The sequence below is a fragment of the Raphanus sativus genome, chromosome 7, assembly GCF_000801105.2.
Source record: "Raphanus sativus cultivar WK10039 chromosome 7, ASM80110v3, whole genome shotgun sequence".
Lineage (NCBI taxonomy): Eukaryota > Viridiplantae > Streptophyta > Magnoliopsida > Brassicales > Brassicaceae > Raphanus > Raphanus sativus.
In genome coordinates, this window is record NC_079517.1 from 13,864,655 (window position 1) to 13,885,720 (window position 21,066).

Below are 21,066 nucleotides of genomic sequence, written 5' to 3' on the forward strand. Positions count from 1 at the left end.
GTTTAAAATGTATGTCAAAAATATTTTCAGAAATTTAATCAATTATGGTTATAAACTTAATTCGTGAAACTACTATTACGAAGTAATTAACATCTAAATCTTATAGCTTATGTAATTAATATACATCAACTAAATTTCTGGAAAATGTTAAACATATTTTCACATAAGGTCTTTTTTGAAACCAGATACATAAAGTAATACAGTCTGAAAACACAACAAAACCTCAAACGAAACCTTAAAATACATTGACATGGATTTGCAAGGGACTAGCAATGGAACCCTCGCAAAACCCTTGCAAATTTGCGAGGGTTGCAAATTCCTTCGCAATTTTGCAAGAGATTTTTGAGAGATCCCTTGCAATTTCCTTGCAAGTCCATCTTTCCGGAATTTAAACGGTTTGGATTTCATCAAGGATTTTGGAAGAGATTCCTTGCAAATCAAAATTTTGCCAGAGAATTGTGAGGGGTCCATTGCATTTCCCTCGCAAAATCATTTTCCCAACTCAAAATTTAAATAAAAAATATTTTTGTAATATATATAATATCACAAACTATATACAAAATTTAAAATTTTACATTAGACACTTCAAAATCGAAAAAAAAAAACACAAAACAACACAAAAAAAATTAGTAATCTAAACTCTAACACTATATCTACAACCCTAGAATATATATATAAACTCTATACCCCAAATCACTAATTAGTTTTGTATACCCTAAACTCTAAACCTTAAAACTAAATCATATAACATAATAATAAATTTAATCTTCAAACATAAATGGTAAAACTCAAATATTAACCTAAATTCTAAATCTAATCTTTTTAAACTCAAATTCTTCAATCTTAAATCTAAATCCTAAACTATATATTTCAAACCCTTCATGTACTCTAAGTCCTATATCATATTCTAAACTCTATATCATGATACATTAAAACTTAACAATTAAACAAACATCATATACTGAAGCTAATATCCAACACTCCAAAAGTTATAACACTTTTTAAACTAAATCATCAAATTATACACTTTATAAACTTTAAGTAAAATCAGTATATTTTAAAATAATGATGAAATCTAAAACACTAAATACTAATAAAAAGTAAATAATATAAGTAAAATAATTCATAACACTTACTAAAGTTATCAAATTAACAAAAAAAAATTTTGTGCATCATGAAACACAAACCTACGAACCATTAAAATTTAAACCTTACCTCGTTCTCTAATAACAAGATACTTATAAAGATAAATAAAAACTAAAAGAAAACAAGGAAAATTGTGATTGGTCTAGCCACATGTGCAAGGATTCTAATCTTGTCCGTAGATACATTTAATCCAACGAATCAGATTTCTTTTCTTCTCTCCCACATTTCTTTCTTTATCATTCTCTCTGCTTTTCCAATCGTCTCTCTCTCTCTCAGATTTTGACTTTACCATTTCAGTTACCAGAGTTCCTCACCACAAAAGAGCATTGGAGAAGGAGAAAGTGTACAGATAAGGTTCAAGAACCAGTTCTCTTTATCTTCACCAGAAATAATCGTTAAAGGTAAGTAGAAGAAGAAGCCCTTTACATATATTTTTGTTGCAAACGAAGTACTTTTAAGCTCCACCAGATCTAATCTTGCTTCTTGTAATTTTTAGACAGAAGAGATGGAAAGCTCTAGGCCCATCGCTGCCGAGCTCTAGCCCGTGGCCATCGTCACCTCCTCGCCACAGTTCCTCCTCTCCTCGTCTCCTCCTGTGTAATCTCTTTCTCTCTCTCTCTCTATTTCTATCTGTGTGCGTGTGTTTTCGTTCTCACTTTATCTTTGTTCCTTATAAAGGAATTTTTGCGGCAGAAGAAGATGTGGTAGATTTGCTAGAAGAAGACTAAGACGATTTGTGGTAGATGTGGTAGTCGTTGGATTCACGTCACACGTCACACGACTTGAGGTTGGGAGAGGAAGAAGATCTGAGATCCGGTGAGGTCGAAGACGCGGCTTGAAGCTTCAAGATTAGATTTAGTTTTTTTTTCTGGTTTTACTTTTTTTTTTAATTCTGGTTTAGTTTGTAAACCGGATTTAATTGTAAAACGATTTATAAAATTAGTTACAATGAACTGCGAGGAAATATAAAATTGTATTTTGTGTTTTTTTATTTTTATTTTTCAATTTTGATAATATAAATAATAGCAAAAACAATATTTTTCAAAAAGTTGCGAAGAACTGTGTTTCGTAAATCTATCGAAAATTTGCAATGAATCATTTTCGGTCGCAAATTTGCAACGAAGCATATTCCGTTGCAAGTTTGCAACGAATCATATTCCGTTGCAAGTTTGCAACGAACCATATTCCGTTGCAAATTTGCAACGAACCATATTCCGTTGCAAATTTGCAACGAACCATATTCCGTTGCAAATTTGTGAGGATATTGCGAGCGTTTTTTATTTGCGAGTAAGGATTTGCAAGGAAACGACTTTCCTTGCAAATTCGTTGCAAATCACGATTTGCAACGGAATTGCGATGCTTTTTTCCCTTGCAACAGACATGTTTTCTTGTAGATCAGTAAACAAATTATGTAATTAATTTTTAAAAAAAAATATTTAAGGGCCAAAAAAATATTAATTCTATCATTAATATAAATTTTATTTTTTCATACAATATTTCTTAAATATTTTTCATATAAATTCATCATGTACAGAACACATATCTTATCCTAGTACGTACAATATAGTATATGTTAGGAAATTTTAAATAAACACGTACTCTTGGTTGGAACCTCCGTTGACCGGGATCCCAATGGCAATGGCCTTTTCCTCCGGAATAGTTAAAGGCATGCTTAATTAACGTAACAATTAAATTGATTAATGCGTTAAGTTGATTTTCTTTTCTTTTTGAAAGCTAGGTTAACTTAATATTCACCTCATGAGACGGGTGTTGATTTATGTTTTCGTCGTGTACTCACGCAATACTTAGTTGGTTTAACATATGCTCAATGAAATTAAAAAGGTGGCTCACCCTATGGCTGGATTTGCGTATGAAAAAGTGAACTATTCAAACATAAAATAAAACAGGCACATCTTTCATGAAAAAATAAAAAGATATTAAACCTCAAATCGTTGGATTTGCATAAGAGTTAGTGCATGTACGTGCTGGTTAATATGTCAAGTCATTAATTATGACTGACTAATGCCCAAGCAAAAAAGTCAATTAATAGTAGATCATCTTAGGCATCTCCAACCCAACTCTATTTTTTCCTCCAAAATAGAGTAAAAGTGAAAATGAAGTAAGAAATGCTCCAACCCAACTTCATTTCCCACTCCATAATGAAATTTACTCCATAAATGGAATAATCTATTTTTTTTTTGTTCATTACTCCATTATGGAGTAGAAAATGGAGTAGAGTTGGAGCATTTTTACTCTATATTCACTTTTACTCCATTTTGGAGTAAAATATGGAGTTTTACATTGGAGATGCTCTTATAATGCTTATTTTACCTGCAAATTGGTTTTGGAAAATTATACAGTATAACTTTTTTAAATTAATATTCGATAAATTAATATATACTAAAAATCTTTATAAACTAATATAATTTTATAGTTTCAAATTGAATTTTTGGTTTAATTAGTATATCGATAAATTAATAATCTCTATAAATTAATAAAAAAATTTAGTTTTGATGTAGTCCCAACATTGTTAATTTATAGAGGTTTTACTGTAGTTTCTTACATATCTTATTCAATTATTTACTAAATAGGAATAAAAAATTGAATTTTAAACCCAAAAGTGTAAGCTTTGCTTTATATTTATAATTCTCATTGACTAGACACAAAATCCATTTGTTAGAGTTGGTTAATTATATATAAGAGCAGCTTTATCGGCTAAGCACTCAAAAGGAGGTTCTTAGAAATAAATACTGGAATAGTACTTTAATTTGTTTTGTATAAATAACTAAAACTAAATATCTAAACCATTTTATATTGATATGTGAGAGGAATAGTTTCTTCCCGAGTCTCATTTGAAAGCTTATTGTTGTGTTTTTATCAATTTGTTTAAATGTATAAATATCCATTAAAAATCTTCCGCTGGAGGTGTTTTAAGCGGATAATTTGTGAATTAAATTCAGAAGGTGGTAAATTATTAAATACCAAGTTGATAAGATGATCGAGTGATTGTGGTTAAGTGGTAAGGAGACGAGACCGAGATGCTAACATGTTTCAGGTTCGATCCATCTCCTGCACAAAACTAAATCACAATTATCTTGGTCACCTTATACGGATATGGGCCTATGTTTTAGAGCCTATTTGAATATCGAGAGAGGATCTATCCGTAGAATACATCTCCCTTTGAGAATTAGTCGGGGTCTCTCCATTGGCCTGGAATACCTCTAGAAAAATGATAAGATTCCATATATGCCAACTAACAAAACTATATGATAAGTGATAACACATTTTAAGTAATTATTTATAGACTTCACATTCTAACTAATTAATATCCAGCCTATATATACCTTGATCATATAATTAGTTTAGTTCTCTAAAAACACACACAAGAAAGCATGCTTTTGCTTAATATAAAAGGTAGGATACTCTAATCACATTTGCGGTGTTACGTATTGCGTGATTTGTTTTAGCTGTTGTTAGAACATCCGAGTATAGCAAAGAAAGCTATATAAAGTATACTATATGTAATCGAGTATATTGAACTCTGTTGTGAATCCAATAATTAAATAAAACTCACAGAAATTAGGCTAAAATGAAAGTTTTAAAAAGAGGGATTATATTTTAAAATAAAAACTAAAGGAAAAGGGGTCCAAAATTGGAAGACTCAAAAGGTTCAGACATCCACGTGCCATTTTCGTCGATGTGGTAATAAAAGCTAGAACAAATATTAAAATACCAAGGCGGACTAGGTGGATACTCCGGGTCAACGTACACGAACTCGCTCCACGACCCATCGTAACTCGTCTCTAAACTCGGTAACTTCACTATCTCGCTCAGTTCTTCCGCCTTCGATGATGACGCTGCTTCCTCGCTCGACGGTGACAACGATGAAGACGACGTAGACGTTGAATCAGAGATCGCGACGGCTGCAGAGGATGAAAAGTCCATGGCGGCGGCTACGGCGGCTGCGGCTTGAACGTCACGGGGAGAGGAGGAAGCTGGACGGGGAAGGCAAGTGGCTAGCTCCGGGAAGTTGAGAACCGCGGAGGTTCCTTTGATGGTGAGAGCAGCCGCGTCGTGTGCACGCGCAGCCATCTCTGCGGTGGAGAAAGTGCCTAGCCAGATACGGCTCTTCTTGCGCGGCTCACGGATCTCGGACACCCATTTGCCCCACGTCCGCATCCGGACTCCTCGATATCCCGGGTCGGGTCTAACCCGTTTCTTGTTATTGGTTCGATGGGATTGATCTTCTTGATCTTGGTGGTGATGCTGGCTCTCCTCCTCTTCCTCCACTTCCACCGTAGACGGTTGTTTGACGGAGGAGATGGATGATCCAGTCATTGACACGTATGTTTTGACTCCGTGAGTGTGAGAAGAGTACGCACGTACGTAGGGGTTATATAAAGGCTTGATAGAGATAGAGATAGAGAGAGAGAGAGTATTGAAGTTAGACAAGGACAGTGGATCGCTTATTTATGACGACAGGTGTGTTCACATCACGTTAATATATATATTTGAAAATGACCAAATTAATTTTCTTTAATACAATGTTAGTACACTAGGCAAGTAAGTGTTTACTTATAATTTCGTGATAACATATGCGCACGGTCCATGTATAAACCTTATTATATGGATGGAACTGACTAAGAACTTTCGCAATAGAAAAGGAAGAACAAATTATGTTAGAAATAGGAGTTCAATCCTTCACATGATGTTGCTATACATACATTAGCTATAGGTAAAATGTTTTCTCTGATCGAAATAAATCTACTAATAAAAAAATCCTGTGCAAAAGCACACTGAGCAGAGCAATTGGTATAAGCCGGCACTGACTAATACCAAAATGGAGACAAGAACTAGATATACAACATATCTTTATTTTGTCTGGTATCGAAAAGGAAGAATGATACAGTAACACAGTACTAGTATAAATGAATGTCTTTCGGTGGAAATTAAGTTTCCCAACTAAATCAGAGTTGGAAATTCGAATCGAGAACTATAGCTTTCATATCATATACTACGATGCAGTGCTACTTATATATATCATAATAATGTTGGCTCTTTTTACATTCATCATTGATGCTTGGCTGCTTTTACGGTTGCCCTTTTCCTCACCCGATGACTCTCTCTCTCTCCCTCTTTCTGATGTATATGGTATTCTATGCACTATCTTTAGGGTTTTTTTTCTTTTCATATAGGGTTTAAAATTGATTAAAAATGCAAATGAACATATCACAGAGTATGGTTTACTGTCAGAGTGGACAAACATGGAAACTAACTAGAAGGAAGGGAAGAGGAAGAGAGATAACTAAGGAGACCCACAAGGAGTGAAGGCTCTTTGTCCCATCTCAGCATGGCATTTCTGACAACTGTCAACACCCTTCCCACGTGCCTTTTATTATAGGGAAAATTCCTTAAAAATACACAAACTGAATTTTTTTTGCTGAAAAAATACACGAACTTTTTTGGCTTCCCAAAAAATACACAAACTAATTTTGATTGTCCATAAAATACACGAACTTTTGAATTTTGAAGGTTTCACACCTCGATTTTAACGGTATAAACAGTGACTAACAGAATAGTAAGACGCCGTTAGACGCCGTTAACTCTGATTAAAAAGTTCATGTATTTTATGGACAACCAAAATTAGTTCGTGTATTTTTCGGGAAGCCTAAAAAGTTTATGTATTTTTTCAGCAAAGAAAATTTAGTATGTGTATTTTTAAGGAATTTTCAAATGGAGTTTGGATATTTCATATACTATTCAGAGGCTAAATATCTGGACCCAATACATATCCAAAATTTTATATTTGTAAACTTTCGGTTTGGTTTTGGACCAGATATTTTCGATCTGAAAAATCCAGATCCCGAAAAAACGGCCCAAACCCGACCCAAAGACCTGAAAAAAACACATTCTCTATCACATGATACATGTCCGAAATTTTATATTTGTAAACTTTCGGTTTGATTTTGGACCGAATTAATGTCTAGCCGGATTCAAAAACTTGAGTCGGAACTGACCCAAAAATATTCTGTCCAAAACCAAACCAAAAGTTTACAAATATTTGTTGAGTCCAATTTAGTCGAAATCTATCATATATATCTAAAAAATTCACAAACAACTCTAAATTTTACATTGAAAGTTTCATATTAATTAAAAATGTTTCTGTTACAAAAACAAAACTAAAAAATATTGCAAAAAATAATAACAAAATTGTTAGCAAAAAGATCTTGTCGGATTGAATCTATTCGTGTCGATTTTATTAGGCCCATGTCTATTCGGATCAGTTCTTTTTGGTTTCAATTCTTTCAAGTAGAAGAGTTTGGATCCAACAAATATTTGTAAACTTTCGGTTTGGTTTTGGACCTAATATTTTCGGGTCAGTTCCAATCCAAGTTTTTGAATCCGGCTAAAATGTCAAGATTAGGTCTAGATATTTTAGCCGGATTCAAAAACTTGGATCGAAACTGATCCGAAAATATTCGGTCCAAAACCAAACTGAAAGTTTACAAATATAAAATTTTGGATCTGTATTGGGTCCAGATATTTAGCATCTGAATAGGATATGAAATATCCAAACTCCATTTGAAAATTCCTTAAAATACTCATACTAAATTTCCTTTGCTGAAAAAATACACGAACTTTTTAGGCTTCCAAAAAATACACGAACTAATTTTGGTTGTCCATAAAATACATGAACTTTTTATTCAGAGTTAACGGCGTCTAACGGCATCTTACTATTCTGTTAGTCACTGTTTAGACCGTTAAAATCGAGGTGTGAAACCTTCAAAATTCAAAAGTTCGTGTATTTTATGGACAATCAAAATTAGTTTGTGTATTTTTTGGGAAGCCAAAAAAGTTCGTGTATTTTTTCAGCAAAAGAAATTCAGTTTGTGTATTTTTAAGGGAATTTTCCCTTTATTATAATCTCCGTAATTTTTATTTTCATTCTTCCATACATTCTCTATTAATGTTCATTTACCACACACTTATATCACTATTCAACACATTTCACAGTTTATGTTTTCTACCTATTTTTGTTTTTGTCATGGTAATCGATTTGATCGTGACGTTTTCAGTACACGAGAGTATCATTGTAATGTACTAGGTTAATTCCCGCGCTACGCTGCGGGTTATTTTCTATTTTATTTTATTTTACTAAATTAGTATAAAATTTATTTTGTTAAACTTGTACTTTAAAAAAATTAGCAACAAGTTTAAAGAAATTATAGTATATATATCAAGAAAGTATTTTTTATATATCAATTGGATAAAATAATTTTTAAAACAAATATTTCTGCATTTTTAGAAGATACCATTTCAAAATTTCTAACTAATTCTTTTTTACTTATTTAAATAACAAAAATCTATTCAACAAAAAGTATATGAATAAATACTTACAAGACATGCATGCTTAGAAGAGCAATAACAATGCATTCCTATTTTGGTTTTACTAAGCTCCAGCTCATAAAATAGTAATTTTTGCTTACTTCTTTTAACTTTTCATAAACATATTTTTTCTTATGAAACTTATATTCTAAATTAAAATTTTGTTTAAACCATGAGTAACATAATTCTTTTTTAAAAAAATCTACATGGGATATCATACGTTTTAAGACAAATAATAATTTTGTTAGTACAAGTTAATTTATGGGAAAATTCCACAAAAATACCCGAACTAAATTTTGTTAAGCTTTTTAATACCCAAACTTTACTACTCAGTTTAATATCCCAACTAATTATTTTGCAACTTTTAAAACTGTACCCACTTTAATACCCGAACTTTATTTATTTTAATAAAAATAGTAATAAGTTTGAAATAAAATTTTTAAAAATCTCTAAAATTTGCAAAACAAACTCAGAAAATTCTAAAACATTTTGGTGTTTGAGAAATAAAAGTAACTAAATAGTGTAAAATATAGAATTTTTGTAATAAAATTTCTAAGTTTTAAATATTGTATTTAGTTTGCTTTCTGAAATAAAAAACAAAATTTATTTTTATCATTCAAATTCGTTTATTTCTTAAAAAAAAAATTTCCATGGTTTATCTACCTTCTTTCCTAAAACTTAAAATAAAATTAAAATTTTTAATATTTTTTCATAGATTTTTTGAGATTTTTTAAGTTTTGTTTGAAACTTATTAGTATTTTTATTAAAATAAATAAAGTTTGAGTATTAAAGTGGGAACAGTATTAAAAGTTTGGGTATTAAAATAAGCAAAATAATTAGTTGAGGTATTAAACTGGATTTAGGGTTTAGATTTAGATATTAAAAGGCTTAACAAAATTTAGTTCGGGTTTTTTTATGGAATTTTCTCTTAATTTATTACTGTCACTCTGTTTGATAGACATACAATTTGTTCCAAATCTCGTGAGCATCTAGCTCTACCATAGAAAATCTATGATTTAATTTGTGAGGCAACCGCAAGATACTCACAAACCAAAATGATTTTGTTATCCTAAATTCTGAAAGACTCCTCGGAAATTGCCGGTGCCGAGAGTTCGGACAACTCCCCTTTATCCGCTTTTTTTGATTAAAACTAAAAAGGCACAAGGCACATGAACAGCCATTTGATCCCCATCAACTCATTGAATTGATATTTCTAATTTTATCTAAAATATCTACCTTGTATGACAAGATCATTGGATTTTATCATTCTTGACTGATAAAAAGAGAACGGACTTATAATATTCATCAGAAAATAAACTTACTACATGAATAAAGATAAGAAATTTTACAAAAAAATAAAGATGACAAGCAGAACTACTAACACTACTATCAATAACAAAGTTTCTCCTTGCCATTACACACATCCTGGCTTAACTTCAGACCTGCTGTAGCGCTGGTCCTGCATAGGCAAGTGACTGGATTGAATTTAAGTCTACTTTCCCATACGATGTATTAATCGTTTCATGAGCAATTTTGCAGTGCTTTTAATTTCTTGTTATTTTCGTTTTTCCAAGAGAATTTGATAACTTTCTGGATCTAGACCATTGAAATTGCAGTGTATGATAAGCTAACGACCGTGATCATGTTGGTCTATGATTGAGTCAACATTTGTGACAGGATTCTAATAAAAACACTGACCAAACAACATCAACGAAACATTGTAAAACGCAAAATCACATTTTATTTTAAGCAACTTCACGGAGTTGCTTGCTTATTCGCTCCAGTACTTCTCATCGTCGACATCCTTCCCCTTATCCAACGAATTCTCACCGTCTGATTCATTGACCAAACCCATCTTGAATCTCCTCACCTCTTCCATGGCCGCATTCCTGAACAGCCAATATCGACGCCACCGACGACCATGTTATAACCACGTTCCCGGATTGCGGTGGGTCCATCGTGTGGCGATTCATTCCACGGTGGGAGGAGTGATGGCGGGGGGGGGGGGGGGGGGGGGGGGTCGGCAGGAGATGAAGAGAATCGGATTGGGGCTAGGGTTTTCCTGGAAAATGAAACTGGGGATCTGACGGAGGTGGAAATTTAAAGAAGATGGCTTCCCGGTGATCGGAGAAGAGCAGTTAAAGAGATCTGTCACATCTGTGTTGACTATATAGAAGATCGAAGCGGCGGGCCGGTGGCCATGGCGGTGAATCACCTCGGAAGTATCGACAACTGTGTTTTTCTCAATAAATCTGATGTGTAATATTAAAATGTTTCAATTGGTAGTTCAACTATTTTCATTTATTGACGTGTCATTTCCATGTGACTCTAAAAATCTGATGTGTCAACACCAGGAGAGAGCCTTGCTTCATTATTGTGTGGATTTTGATATTAGTTATGCTAGAACGTAGCCATTGTAATTGTGGAGTATAACATAGTAATAATTTTGGACAGCTACTTACAAGTCTTATTATGTTTTTTTTTGTCAGCAAGTCTTCTTATTTATGTTTATTTTAGTTTATACTGGTTAAGTGAGTTAAAAGGCAGTGTAATTGTGTAAACTAGTATATTTTATTTCTTAAAAAAACTAGTATATTTTTACATTTGTAGTATTACTAGGTAGTGTTAGCTTCTATATTATAATAACACCGGTATTCAAAATATATCTTTCATGGATTGTAATCCTTACGCTAGCTAGTTAATTAATAATAGTACAATACATATATATTTGATAATAAACACATGGGTAAGGAAGGCTGACTTATGTGAAAATATAATACTCAGAGAACAAAATATCGAGATAAATATATACACGTTTTAATTATATTACCTTTTTATATCGGCTAAAGCAGTAATTCTAAAATCAATACTATTAAATTAGAAATATGACCAGTCGATAAATGTTTAATCTAACAATTAATTTTTCACGTTACATACTTAAAAAATAAACCATATGTCTACTAACTGCATCTAAATAATCGGGAACCACTTTTCTAATTGCATGTCTTATTTAATCAAACATGTGCATCAGAATATGTTAGCAAATGGGTCTGGCCTAAATTATTATCTCCAAAGCACGGGTCTGATAATGTATAGTTTGTTAATTATGAGTCTGGCATGGATTAAATTAATGTATCGTTGTTAATGTATTTTTGACAAATTATTATGTGTAATATTATGTATAATAATAACGTTATCTATACTATTATTTGAGAAGTGAATTTACTTATTTATCATGTTTTCAATGATTTTAGGTTTAGTCATATTTATGCTCAATTATTAAAAAAATTAACAAAAGATCATATTTAAATTTATATGATATTTATTTTGGTAATATTAACCGGTTATATATATATATATATATCACATAATATAAAACCAGTCATTTATCTTTTAAGATAAATTTATTAGAATAATCTTTTAAGATTAATTTATTAGAATAATCAAAGTTGTTCATTGTGATTATAACATATTTACACTATAGTCTTTATATTTTTTTTATAATTAATGTAGATCCATAAAACTTTTATAAATAACAAAAACATAAATAAAACATATTACAATAATATTAATTAATAAAATCTTACACTATAATATAAAATTATAAACATAAATACATGATTAAATATTAAAATACAACATTATTGTTTAAAATTATTTTTGTAATGCTTCATCTTTGATTACACAAAATTTGTGATGACAATATTTTAGAAATTTTGGAGGTTCCAAAACAAACTTACAAGACCATTAATGTTGTTGTAATATTTAAATGTGTGTAATAACTTTAAAAAAGTATTTTATTAAGTTTTTTTTGTAATATTCTTGTTTTCTAGTTTTAGTTTTGAGATATGAAAAAATTAAAGATCAAAACGTTAAATAAAAAAAATATTTAAGAATCATAAATAATTTTTTTTTCTATGTGATGTTTGATTAATTGTAAAGACCAAAACGCATGTTTTTGAATTCTATCTTCGTAACCACCTAACAAAGAAATTGTCTTAAGCCTGAGGAAATCTAACTAGACCGGATTGAAATGAACCTGGATTACAAATTGTTTTAATCTGAACTGAAAATATTAAACCGGATAAAACCAATCTGAAACCATCCATACCCGTAAACCCGATCACCAAGCCGGTTTTTTTTTTCATTGGGCTAATATCCACCGGCCCACGAAATCTGCATGTAACAACCCAACTAAATTTTTTTTTCGGAACATCTGAGTTTTTAGTTCCGTGTGTCTGGTCTGATCGATACCGATACTCCTTGCGAAGAACAGAGTCCGCGCGGTTGTGAAGTAGAAGAAGATGAAGCTAACGTGGAACAAGAACCCAAAGAAACGATCTCGTGTAGCTTTACCGAACATCCTGGATGTTCCTTCCGAGGAGGAAGCTCCAGAGACCAAATCTCAGCGCCAAGATGATGATTCAGAGGTCGGAGGGACTCACTCGGGAAATGATGATGGGAGGAGATTCGATCTCGAAGCCAATAAGTTCGTAGATTCGTTTAGATCACAAGGAGACAAGCTCGCTGAGGTATTATTTCTTCTTGATTAATATCACTTTTTTTTGTTCCGATACTGATTCATTATCATCTCTGTTGTGAACTTTGGCAATGAAGGAAGGAAGATACGAGGAGGCTTTAGGGAAATGGGAAGCTGCTCTTAACATTGTTCCTGAAAACGCTGTCGTTCATGAACAAAAAGCACAAGTCTTTCTTGAGCTTGGTGATCCATGGAAAGCACTCAAGTCTGCTTCAAGTAAGATCCTCCAAGCCCCCCTTTACTTTGTACAATTACAAGGTTTAATCTTTATTTTGGCGGAAAACGTAACAGTTCATATGGTTTTCAATTCTGCGCAGGAGCTACTGAGATAGATCCATCATGGGCTGAGGTACTTAAAGACTCTCTATTCAATATCATATTCATACAACACTACTTGTAACTAAGCTAACTTTCTATTGATTATGTATAAGATTTTGAATATATGGATGTTGAAAACTTTGGTATTTGTATGGTTTTAACTCTTTTGTTTTAGGCGTGGACTACACTTGGAAGAGCACAACTCAATTTTGGAGAGCCTGACAGTGCTATCAGGAGTTTTGAAACCGCATTATCTATCAATGTGAGGTTCCATAGAGAAAGTTGAAACTAAAGTTAAAAATGTTTTTCACTTTCTTTTAAGTTACATAGAGATCTTGAGGACATATGTTATTTATAACGCATTCAACAGGCGGAATCAAGAGAGGCGAAAGAGGATTTACAAGCTGCAAAACAGCTAATAAAGAAGAGAGAACAGCTTCAGACATCAGGACAGGACACTGATGCCAAACGTTTTGTGGTCGGCGACAAGAAGACAGAGCCAAGCTAAATTAAACACTGACTTGTACTTTAGGTAAAGAGTAGAACTTTGTAGCCGTACAGTGTAATAAGAGAAACAAATCGAAGAATATTGTTCTTTCATCAAGGCAAAGACTTATATAGCCCATTTGTCTGAGAAGAAACTTTTTTACTTTCCTGTATAAGTCTTTGGAAGCTCCTCCTGAACCATACACTTTGGCAGTTTCGTCTTGCAAAAACTGGCCCTTATCCAGTCTAGCTTAGCCACCAAAGCTGCTTCCTTAACCACATAGTTTGTGTACAGAACAGTCTCTACTTCCGTGCTGCTTATGTTCTCTCCTCAAGTTTTTAAAAATATGAAGCAAAAATATTTCATTATAAAAGTAGAGCAGATTGCAGATTCAGCACTATCACAAGGCACTTTTGATTAAAGGATTCAATCTGAAATTTTACCAAAACGAACACAAATTTGTAGAGACGAATCAATATTAACAAATCCTCAAAGTTAGGAAGATGGACTAATCATGGTTGTTTCTATTTCCAATCGTTCATTTAGTGAATTGTAAAGTCTATTCTTATTCTATCGAAGTGTCAGCTGCGTTTAGAAGCATGTCCACTCCTCCTCCTCCTACACTCTCTCCATTTTGTTTCTGCAACGTCCCCATCTTCTTCTCATAAGCCTTTCTCACTTTACGGACTTTCTGACTTGCAGCGTTACAAGTTTTGCAAAACCATTCTTCATCTGGAACCGATGCACGTGGAGGTTTCATGCAGTATATGTGATACGCATCATCACACCCATCACACATCACAATCTTATCATCATCCTTGTCGGTTAGACAGTTTCTGCATAGGCAAGATGAGCAATACCAACGAGCACCACCATGTAGTTTAACTAGCTTTGCAGTCAAACACCTGATGTGGTAATACTTGTGTGGGCAAAAAGGGTGATCACATGTTATGAACCTGCCATTCTCCACCACTTTTGTTCCACAGGTTCTACAGAGTTCAGTATCTCTCTTCATCTCTACGTCGTGACCTTCATGGTTGCTTGAATTCTCTTCAGATTCGTTTGAAACTTCTTTACAGTCTGTACTTTTATCAACACGTCTGCTATCCGTCTTCATTCTTACACACACTACGCAATTCTCGTGAGGTGATCCGATTCCATTAGCTGTGCAGTTTATACAATACCAACTGCCCATAGACATCCCTTTCCCACCTGGATGTGCACATGAGACATGGTACATATCTTCACAATGATCACAAGCTAAACAATCTGTCACTGCTGCCTTCTCTCCACATAGCTTGCAAGTGTCATAAACACAGTTATCTCTTATGTTCTCTGCATTAGGACTAGGCTTCGATTCCCGAGTGTAGAACTTCTTCAACTTCCAGATTTTGAGGAAAAAAGACATATTAGGAGATTAATAAAATTATTTTTATTAAACTAGCACCTTGAAGAAGATCATTTATGGATGAACCTAACCTGTTCGGTACAGGACGTCTCTGAAAGCTCTAAGAGACTATTAGCAAGAACAGCCATATCATTACCAACATCCTGTATTTTTTGCCAGACCTGAAATCAGTAGTTCTATGTCTAGTTTAGATCAACCACATTCCTTCAAGTTGAAAGTTTGAGTTTCAATTAATTACTTCTCGGAGATGGGTTGAAAAGAGCACAGGTGAAACTTCATAAACACCCTCTTGCATCCTGGTGTCTATCAGAGTTCTGCAGGTAAGGTTTTCGATGTTGACTCCTTGGAGATTTTCCGAGAGCAACTTGCTTAGGGATGCAAACTGCTTTGAAGCTAGAACATGAGAAAGAACGTTCTGGCATTCGGCTGTCACAGCCTCCTCATAAATGGGTCCAGTTGCTGGTTTAACTGGATTTGGAAGCTCAGGGAGGTCACCAGTAAGATCTGTTCCTATGCTGAACCTTTGATTATTTAATACAGAAGCATCAGACTCCTGCGAAAAAAGAAGTTTAGTGAGAGGCATTAATCAGAAAACGAGAGAACGTGTTAACATGTTTTTAGGAGCATGTTTGTGAAAGTAAACAATGGCCACATGAGCTGATCACACAAATACAATGAGAAACCAATTTCAAAACTGAATGCACAATGCAGTTAACACTTGTCAGATGTCAACAACCAAACACACATAACAATTAATGGAAGTTGCAGCAACTATACACACACTCCAGCAGTTCAAATCAATCACAATAGAAAAAAGAGTAGCAGGCGGGCTTACCGTGTGGATAACACCATCCATAGAAACCCTCTCATCTTCTTTACATTTAAACTTTCTCCGCTTGTATACCAGAAGTAACTTCTTGTTACCTTTGGAACTTGCATTAGCAGAATTAGCCATAGCACCACCACCACCACCCTTCTCTGTACCTTCACCATTGCTTGTCATCTTAAAAAACGCAAAGAAGAAACAAACAAACAAACAAACGTTGTGATCTAGGGGGGCTTACTCAGCATTTACACATCCAACAAAAAAAAGAAAAGAAAAGAAACCAAATTGTTCTTTACACTACGAGAGGGAACGTAGCTAAAAGCCAAATCCAAAGCTATGAACGACAAGAGTGAAGAAACGTGCAAACCCTAGAAATCCGGGAAAGGGGCGATTTTTCGGTCGCCGGAGACTCCTCAGACTCGCCGGTGGCTTCCCGTTTCTTTTTATCTTTGAACCGTTTTTTAAGAAAAAACTTTTTCGTATCCTCTTTAACCGGGTTTTAATTTCAACTTGGATCTGACACCGGTTTAAACCGCTGACGTGCTTTTTTCAGTTGTGAATACGTCCCAACCAAATATCTACCATTATTTTATTATTATTATTATCATTTTAAATATAGATTAATTAAACCTATAAACAAGAATAAAAATCCGATTGTTTTTTTTTTTAAAGATACTTGCCAATTTCCGGATACTTGATATTCACTTTGACCCATTCCAAATAATCTGATTCCTTTTTTTCAACCATGGGAACTTTATTAAATAAAATTGTAAACATAGAATGGATAAGAAAATATTCGGATTAGTGATCTTGAAACATGATGCTGATTAGTTATCTCTATTGTATTTGTGAACTTGCTACTGAGGGAAGGAGGCTCTAGGGAAATGGGAAGCTGCTCTTAACATTGGGCATGAAGACATTGTCATTCATGAACAAAAAACAAGTCTTTCATGAGATTGGTGATCCATAGAAAGCACTCAAAGCTGCTACATGTAATCCTCCAAGCCCTTTACTTTGTAAAATCACAATTTCATACAAAATTATTGTACACAATTTGTTACTTTCTCTCTTATGAATATATTTTTATTTTATCAAATCTAGTATTTTATATGATTTGTGTTATAATGCCGGTAAAAGAAAATATGTTCAACAAATAACAAATATTTAGTAAAACGAGTAATGAGTAACATAACAATAACAAAATCTACTTTATTAAAATAGAATCACACACATATAGCATGAGTTAGAATTGTAAGTTATACAATCAAATGCCATTTTTCTTAACGCTGATTTGTTATGACATTGCAACTATGAAAAATATTACATAGACGATTCGACAACCGACAATACTATATGTCTTATGAGATGTACGCCTAATTGCATTATCCGAGTTGTCCTATGAAGATCTACTCCTGACCAGACGTACTTACACCATGTTGAGGATCGCTTTCTCCGGGACTTAAAACCTGGATTCCCTGTAATCTGCAATAAATTGCATAGTCTGAGATTCGAATCCAAACCTGGTTGTAGAAACCTTTAAACATTAACCACTAGGTTACAGTGCTTCCACAACATTAACCACTATTGTTATCTTTCACAATATTATATTATATCAACTACGTTATACGAATATAACATTTAGTACAAATATAAATAATATACTGAAAATAAAAACATCCGTGGTCGCATCGACCAAGGTCTAGTCTCCTAATTATTATTTGCCAAGTGATTTTTTAAATTATGATGACATGTCATCTCCATAGACTCTCTCACCAAAAAACAATACCTGGCACAATAAGATACTAGGATAATACATGCGCCTTACGCATGGTGTATTATTTAAAAAATATTGTATGAAAAATTAAATTTATATTCTTGAAACAATTTTCTTAAACTTTTTTGTTAATTACATAATTTGTTTACTGATAATCTGATACCATTTTAAAAACTTTTAAGGTCAAAAATCACTTATCGCATAAGAACCTAACGTTTAGGCCGAAAAATCTTTGGTTACATTGAAACTATGTCAGCTCGATTTTACATCATGATTTAGCAATTTAAAAGTTAATTATGGTTATAAGAAATTTAGGTTCACATGTCAATTCTATCTATCTTAAATATTTTTCTCTTTTTAGTGTCACTTTTTCATTTTTGGTTATTTCTCGACATAAATATTGATTTTGGAGTTTATTCTCAATTTGTTCCTTTTTTGCCTCAGATTTAGAAATGTTTAAGATTTAAAATTATTAAAAAGATACATACTTAGGTTAAGATGCGTCTTAAGCAGAATAAATATTTATTTATTACTTATTTTATGTTTTGCTGCATATTATGAAATAATAAAATAATAATTATATATTAAATAACTAAGAAATCAGTTACTATTATTTAATAAATTGGTTTTCACATATCAATTAAACAATCACTCTTGTTTGTTCGTAATCATTTTAGGGTAAATATGTCAAAACAATCAATCTTATCTATGTATATGATGTATAATTAAATTTAAATGATATTAAAATAGATATATAGTATAATTTTAATATGGATATTTATTAAATGAGGTTTTTTACTTATATGATTTTAAGATTATTTGCATATTTGTGTAACAAAATTTTACACCAACAAATTGTTTTTTTTTTAATGCGGAATGTTTAGCGGTTTTAATAATTCTAATCATTTAAAAAACAATGAAGATTTCAAAATTATAATATTAAAATTTCAATATATAATGAAAATATCAAAATATAATTATGTATTTTCATATGATGTATAATTTAATTTAAAAGATATGAAATAACTATATATATTAACATAAACACTTATTAAAATAAAATTATTTATTCATATGGTTATATAATCATTATATCTTATTACATAGATTTGTCTAGTAACTTGTAAAAATCTAGTTATAGCACTGGCATTATCACTTAATGTTCTCCTTCATCGTCTATCATTTTCACTCTCATCGTATGTTCTTCTTCACCGTCTCACAATGTAAACATATGTACGGGACAAAAACTGCTTTCTACTATATGGTGTAACATTCCGAGTTGTGATATGTGAAAAGGCTTAAGAGAATTTATTTGGCTACATATGTCATCAAAGTTGACTTACCTTTTCCGTCACACATCCGTTTAGAACTTCAGAGTTAAGCATGCTTGAGCTGGAGTAGTGAAAGGATGGGTGACCTATCGGGAAGTGATTCGCGATTGATACACTAAAAATGAATCTTTGCTACTGCCAAGTTAACAGTTGCAATTATAGTACTTGAGATTCAAATCCAGAGGACCAATCTACACTCTAGTTCTATAAGTTCCGAAATCAAGCTAAGAAGAAGATATGATTTTGGTTGAAAGAGGCGATAGTTAACAAGCAAAATAAACACGAGATTGATTCAATTAAACAAGAGTTAGCCTAGGGTATTTCATTGGGTGTTGAATTAGAGCCAAACAATTATTCAAGCGCGATGAAGTGCTTTCTAGAACTCGGATCACTCAGCTGGAACACTCCACTGTCGTGGCAGTGATCGCTTTGCAGATCGATCTCACCACCTAACTGTCGTTGGGATGAGGATCGATTGCAAGCTTTAGAGAACAGGTCCGATCAGTTTACTTACCATCCTAATATCTACTTTCGCTGATTAGGGATACTAAGCTCATTCAATACATGTCAAGTTATCATCCTAAGCGGTTTAACTAGGTGATAAACTAGTGATCTAACATCAAGTGATCAAGTTAATGAAAGCAGTAAGAACAATATGAATGAAGAACAATTATGGATCGCTTATCTATGTTTAGCTCATGTCTCAACACCCTAAAACCCTAGGCGAGCAAGGTCACTACTCGATCATGATGCACATAAACAAAGACATAAATCCTGAATAAAATTGCATAAGAACAGAGTATGAAACAATAGGGTTCAGATGATCTTCTCTATGAGAAGATGGATTCTTCTCCCTTACAAGTTGCAGATCGCAAATACTTAGTGTTCTCTTGTAAAAACTAGCGTAAGAAAAATAGTAAAAAGATAGATGGCGTTTTTATATGGAGGCACCAATCAGAAGAAAAGAGATTAGGGCAACATGGCTTAAATTCCCGAAATAGGAGTTTCCATATTCGTCTGGAACAATCTCCGGATCACTCCGTCTGCTTGTTCCGCTTGAGAGAGAACAGTCTCGGGACTGTTCTCTTGAGTGTTCTCCGCAGGAATGCTCCAAAAGGAATTCTTTTCATCAGGCACCTTCTCTTCTTTCTTCTACTAACTCCAGACCTGTAAAATGTCAAAAAGGACTAGACTGACACGAATTAGTGACTTGAAACAAATGAAAACATATATACAATGATGCGAAAACACCATATATCAATTCCCCCAGACTTAGATCCTTGTTTGTCCTCGAACAAGGCAAGTACCAAGAACATGGAGAAAGGTTTGAAAGCGTGGGAACTCACTTATTCTCAGCAACCATACTCTTACCACAAATCTCTGAACCATACAAGCTGTAGATTAGGACCACACACACTTACTGAGAACCCCCCTGATCGCTGTTCGAAGATCGGCTCCTTACTCTACATCTCAACCTGAAAAGGAAACACTTTCGAGACAAAACTCCTTATGTTCAATTAAGATCAGCGTGAGCTTCTTGTCACAGGCTCTACTCAGAGAGAACGGACTAGGTATAGAACATGCTAACTTTTATGGTGGAGTTCAAGAGTGTTTAGGGTTTACCAAGAGCGGGTGCAGGATATCGCACAAAATGGTCGTGAGAGGACGGCTCCATTGAGGTCCACAGTCCTTACTCATCTCTGCTAATCGGACTACTCTCCGATAGATCGATCATAGGACTGCTCTGCGTGATTCAACTTCCCCTTTAGAACACTTTACTGAAACCACCATTACTTTCTCAACTTCCCCAGTGGCATGCATCATGGATTCTTCCCCTTCTCGTCACCAGA

The 21,066-nt window shown here is 33.3% G+C and overlaps 3 protein-coding genes and 1 long non-coding RNA gene across 6 annotated transcripts; 2 read left to right on the plus strand and 2 right to left on the minus strand.

The window, feature by feature from the left end:
* The first annotated feature begins 1,388 nt into the window (after positions 1-1,388).
* LOC130497437 (uncharacterized) lies at positions 1,389-2,137 on the plus strand. Its single transcript, XR_008936426.1, has 3 exons — positions 1,389-1,547; positions 1,643-1,743; positions 1,825-2,137. It is a non-coding gene; the product is annotated as an uncharacterized LOC130497437 (long non-coding RNA).
* A 2,536-nt stretch (positions 2,138-4,673) lies between these two features.
* Positions 4,674-5,671, minus strand: LOC108836444 (ethylene-responsive transcription factor ERF037-like). The gene has a single exon (XM_018609605.2). It carries the CDS (start codon positions 5,482-5,484, stop codon positions 4,777-4,779), a length of 708 nt encoding a protein of 235 aa, XP_018465107.1. The 5' UTR covers positions 5,485-5,671; the 3' UTR covers positions 4,674-4,776.
* A 7,098-nt stretch (positions 5,672-12,769) lies between these two features.
* On the plus strand, positions 12,770-14,015 carry LOC108816595 (uncharacterized). Its single transcript, XM_056990203.1, has 5 exons — positions 12,770-13,064; positions 13,150-13,288; positions 13,390-13,421; positions 13,566-13,652; positions 13,761-14,015. Exons 1-5 carry the CDS (start codon positions 12,837-12,839, stop codon positions 13,896-13,898), a joined length of 624 nt encoding a protein of 207 aa, XP_056846183.1. The 5' UTR covers positions 12,770-12,836; the 3' UTR covers positions 13,899-14,015.
* A 340-nt stretch (positions 14,016-14,355) lies between these two features.
* Positions 14,356-16,615, minus strand: LOC108815908 (PHD finger protein EHD3-like). 3 transcript variants are annotated; one of them, XM_056990427.1, is made up of 5 exons: positions 16,479-16,615; positions 16,121-16,288; positions 15,524-15,838; positions 15,357-15,446; positions 14,356-15,258 (listed from the first exon to the last, which is right to left on the minus strand). In XM_056990427.1, exons 2-5 carry the CDS (start codon positions 16,286-16,288, stop codon positions 14,443-14,445), a joined length of 1,389 nt encoding a protein of 462 aa, XP_056846407.1. In that variant the 5' UTR covers positions 16,479-16,615; the 3' UTR covers positions 14,356-14,442. The 3 variants fall into 3 exon arrangements, with proteins under 3 accessions (XP_056846407.1, XP_056846408.1, XP_056846409.1); XM_056990428.1 differs by having other exon boundaries at positions 16,408-16,596; XM_056990429.1 differs by having other exon boundaries at positions 14,356-15,252; positions 16,121-16,599.
* Between the last annotated feature and the right edge of the window lie 4,451 nt (positions 16,616-21,066).

What these genes read in the sequence shown, in the direction of transcription:
- LOC108836444 (XM_018609605.2), bottom strand. Translation starts at nt 5,484, where the DNA reads ATGACTGGATCATCCATCTCCTCCGTCAAACAACCGTCTACGGTGGAA.
- LOC108815908 (XM_056990427.1), bottom strand. Translation starts at nt 16,288, where the DNA reads ATGACAAGCAATGGTGAAGGTACAGAGAAGGGTGGTGGTGGTGGTGCT. An exon ending in TTTCAACCCATCTCCGAGAA is followed by an intron (nt 15,447 to 15,523) that starts GTAATTAATTGA and finishes TACTGATTTCAG; the next exon opens with GTCTGGCAAAAAATACAGGA. An exon ending in AGACGTCCTGTACCGAACAG is followed by an intron (nt 15,259 to 15,356) that starts GTTAGGTTCATC and finishes AAAATCTGGAAG; the next exon opens with TTGAAGAAGTTCTACACTCG.
- LOC108816595 (XM_056990203.1), top strand. Translation starts at nt 12,837, where the DNA reads ATGAAGCTAACGTGGAACAAGAACCCAAAGAAACGATCTCGTGTAGCT. An exon ending in AAGGAGACAAGCTCGCTGAG is followed by an intron (nt 13,065 to 13,149) that starts GTATTATTTCTT and finishes TTGGCAATGAAG; the next exon opens with GAAGGAAGATACGAGGAGGC. An exon ending in AAACCGCATTATCTATCAAT is followed by an intron (nt 13,653 to 13,760) that starts GTGAGGTTCCAT and finishes CGCATTCAACAG; the next exon opens with GCGGAATCAAGAGAGGCGAA.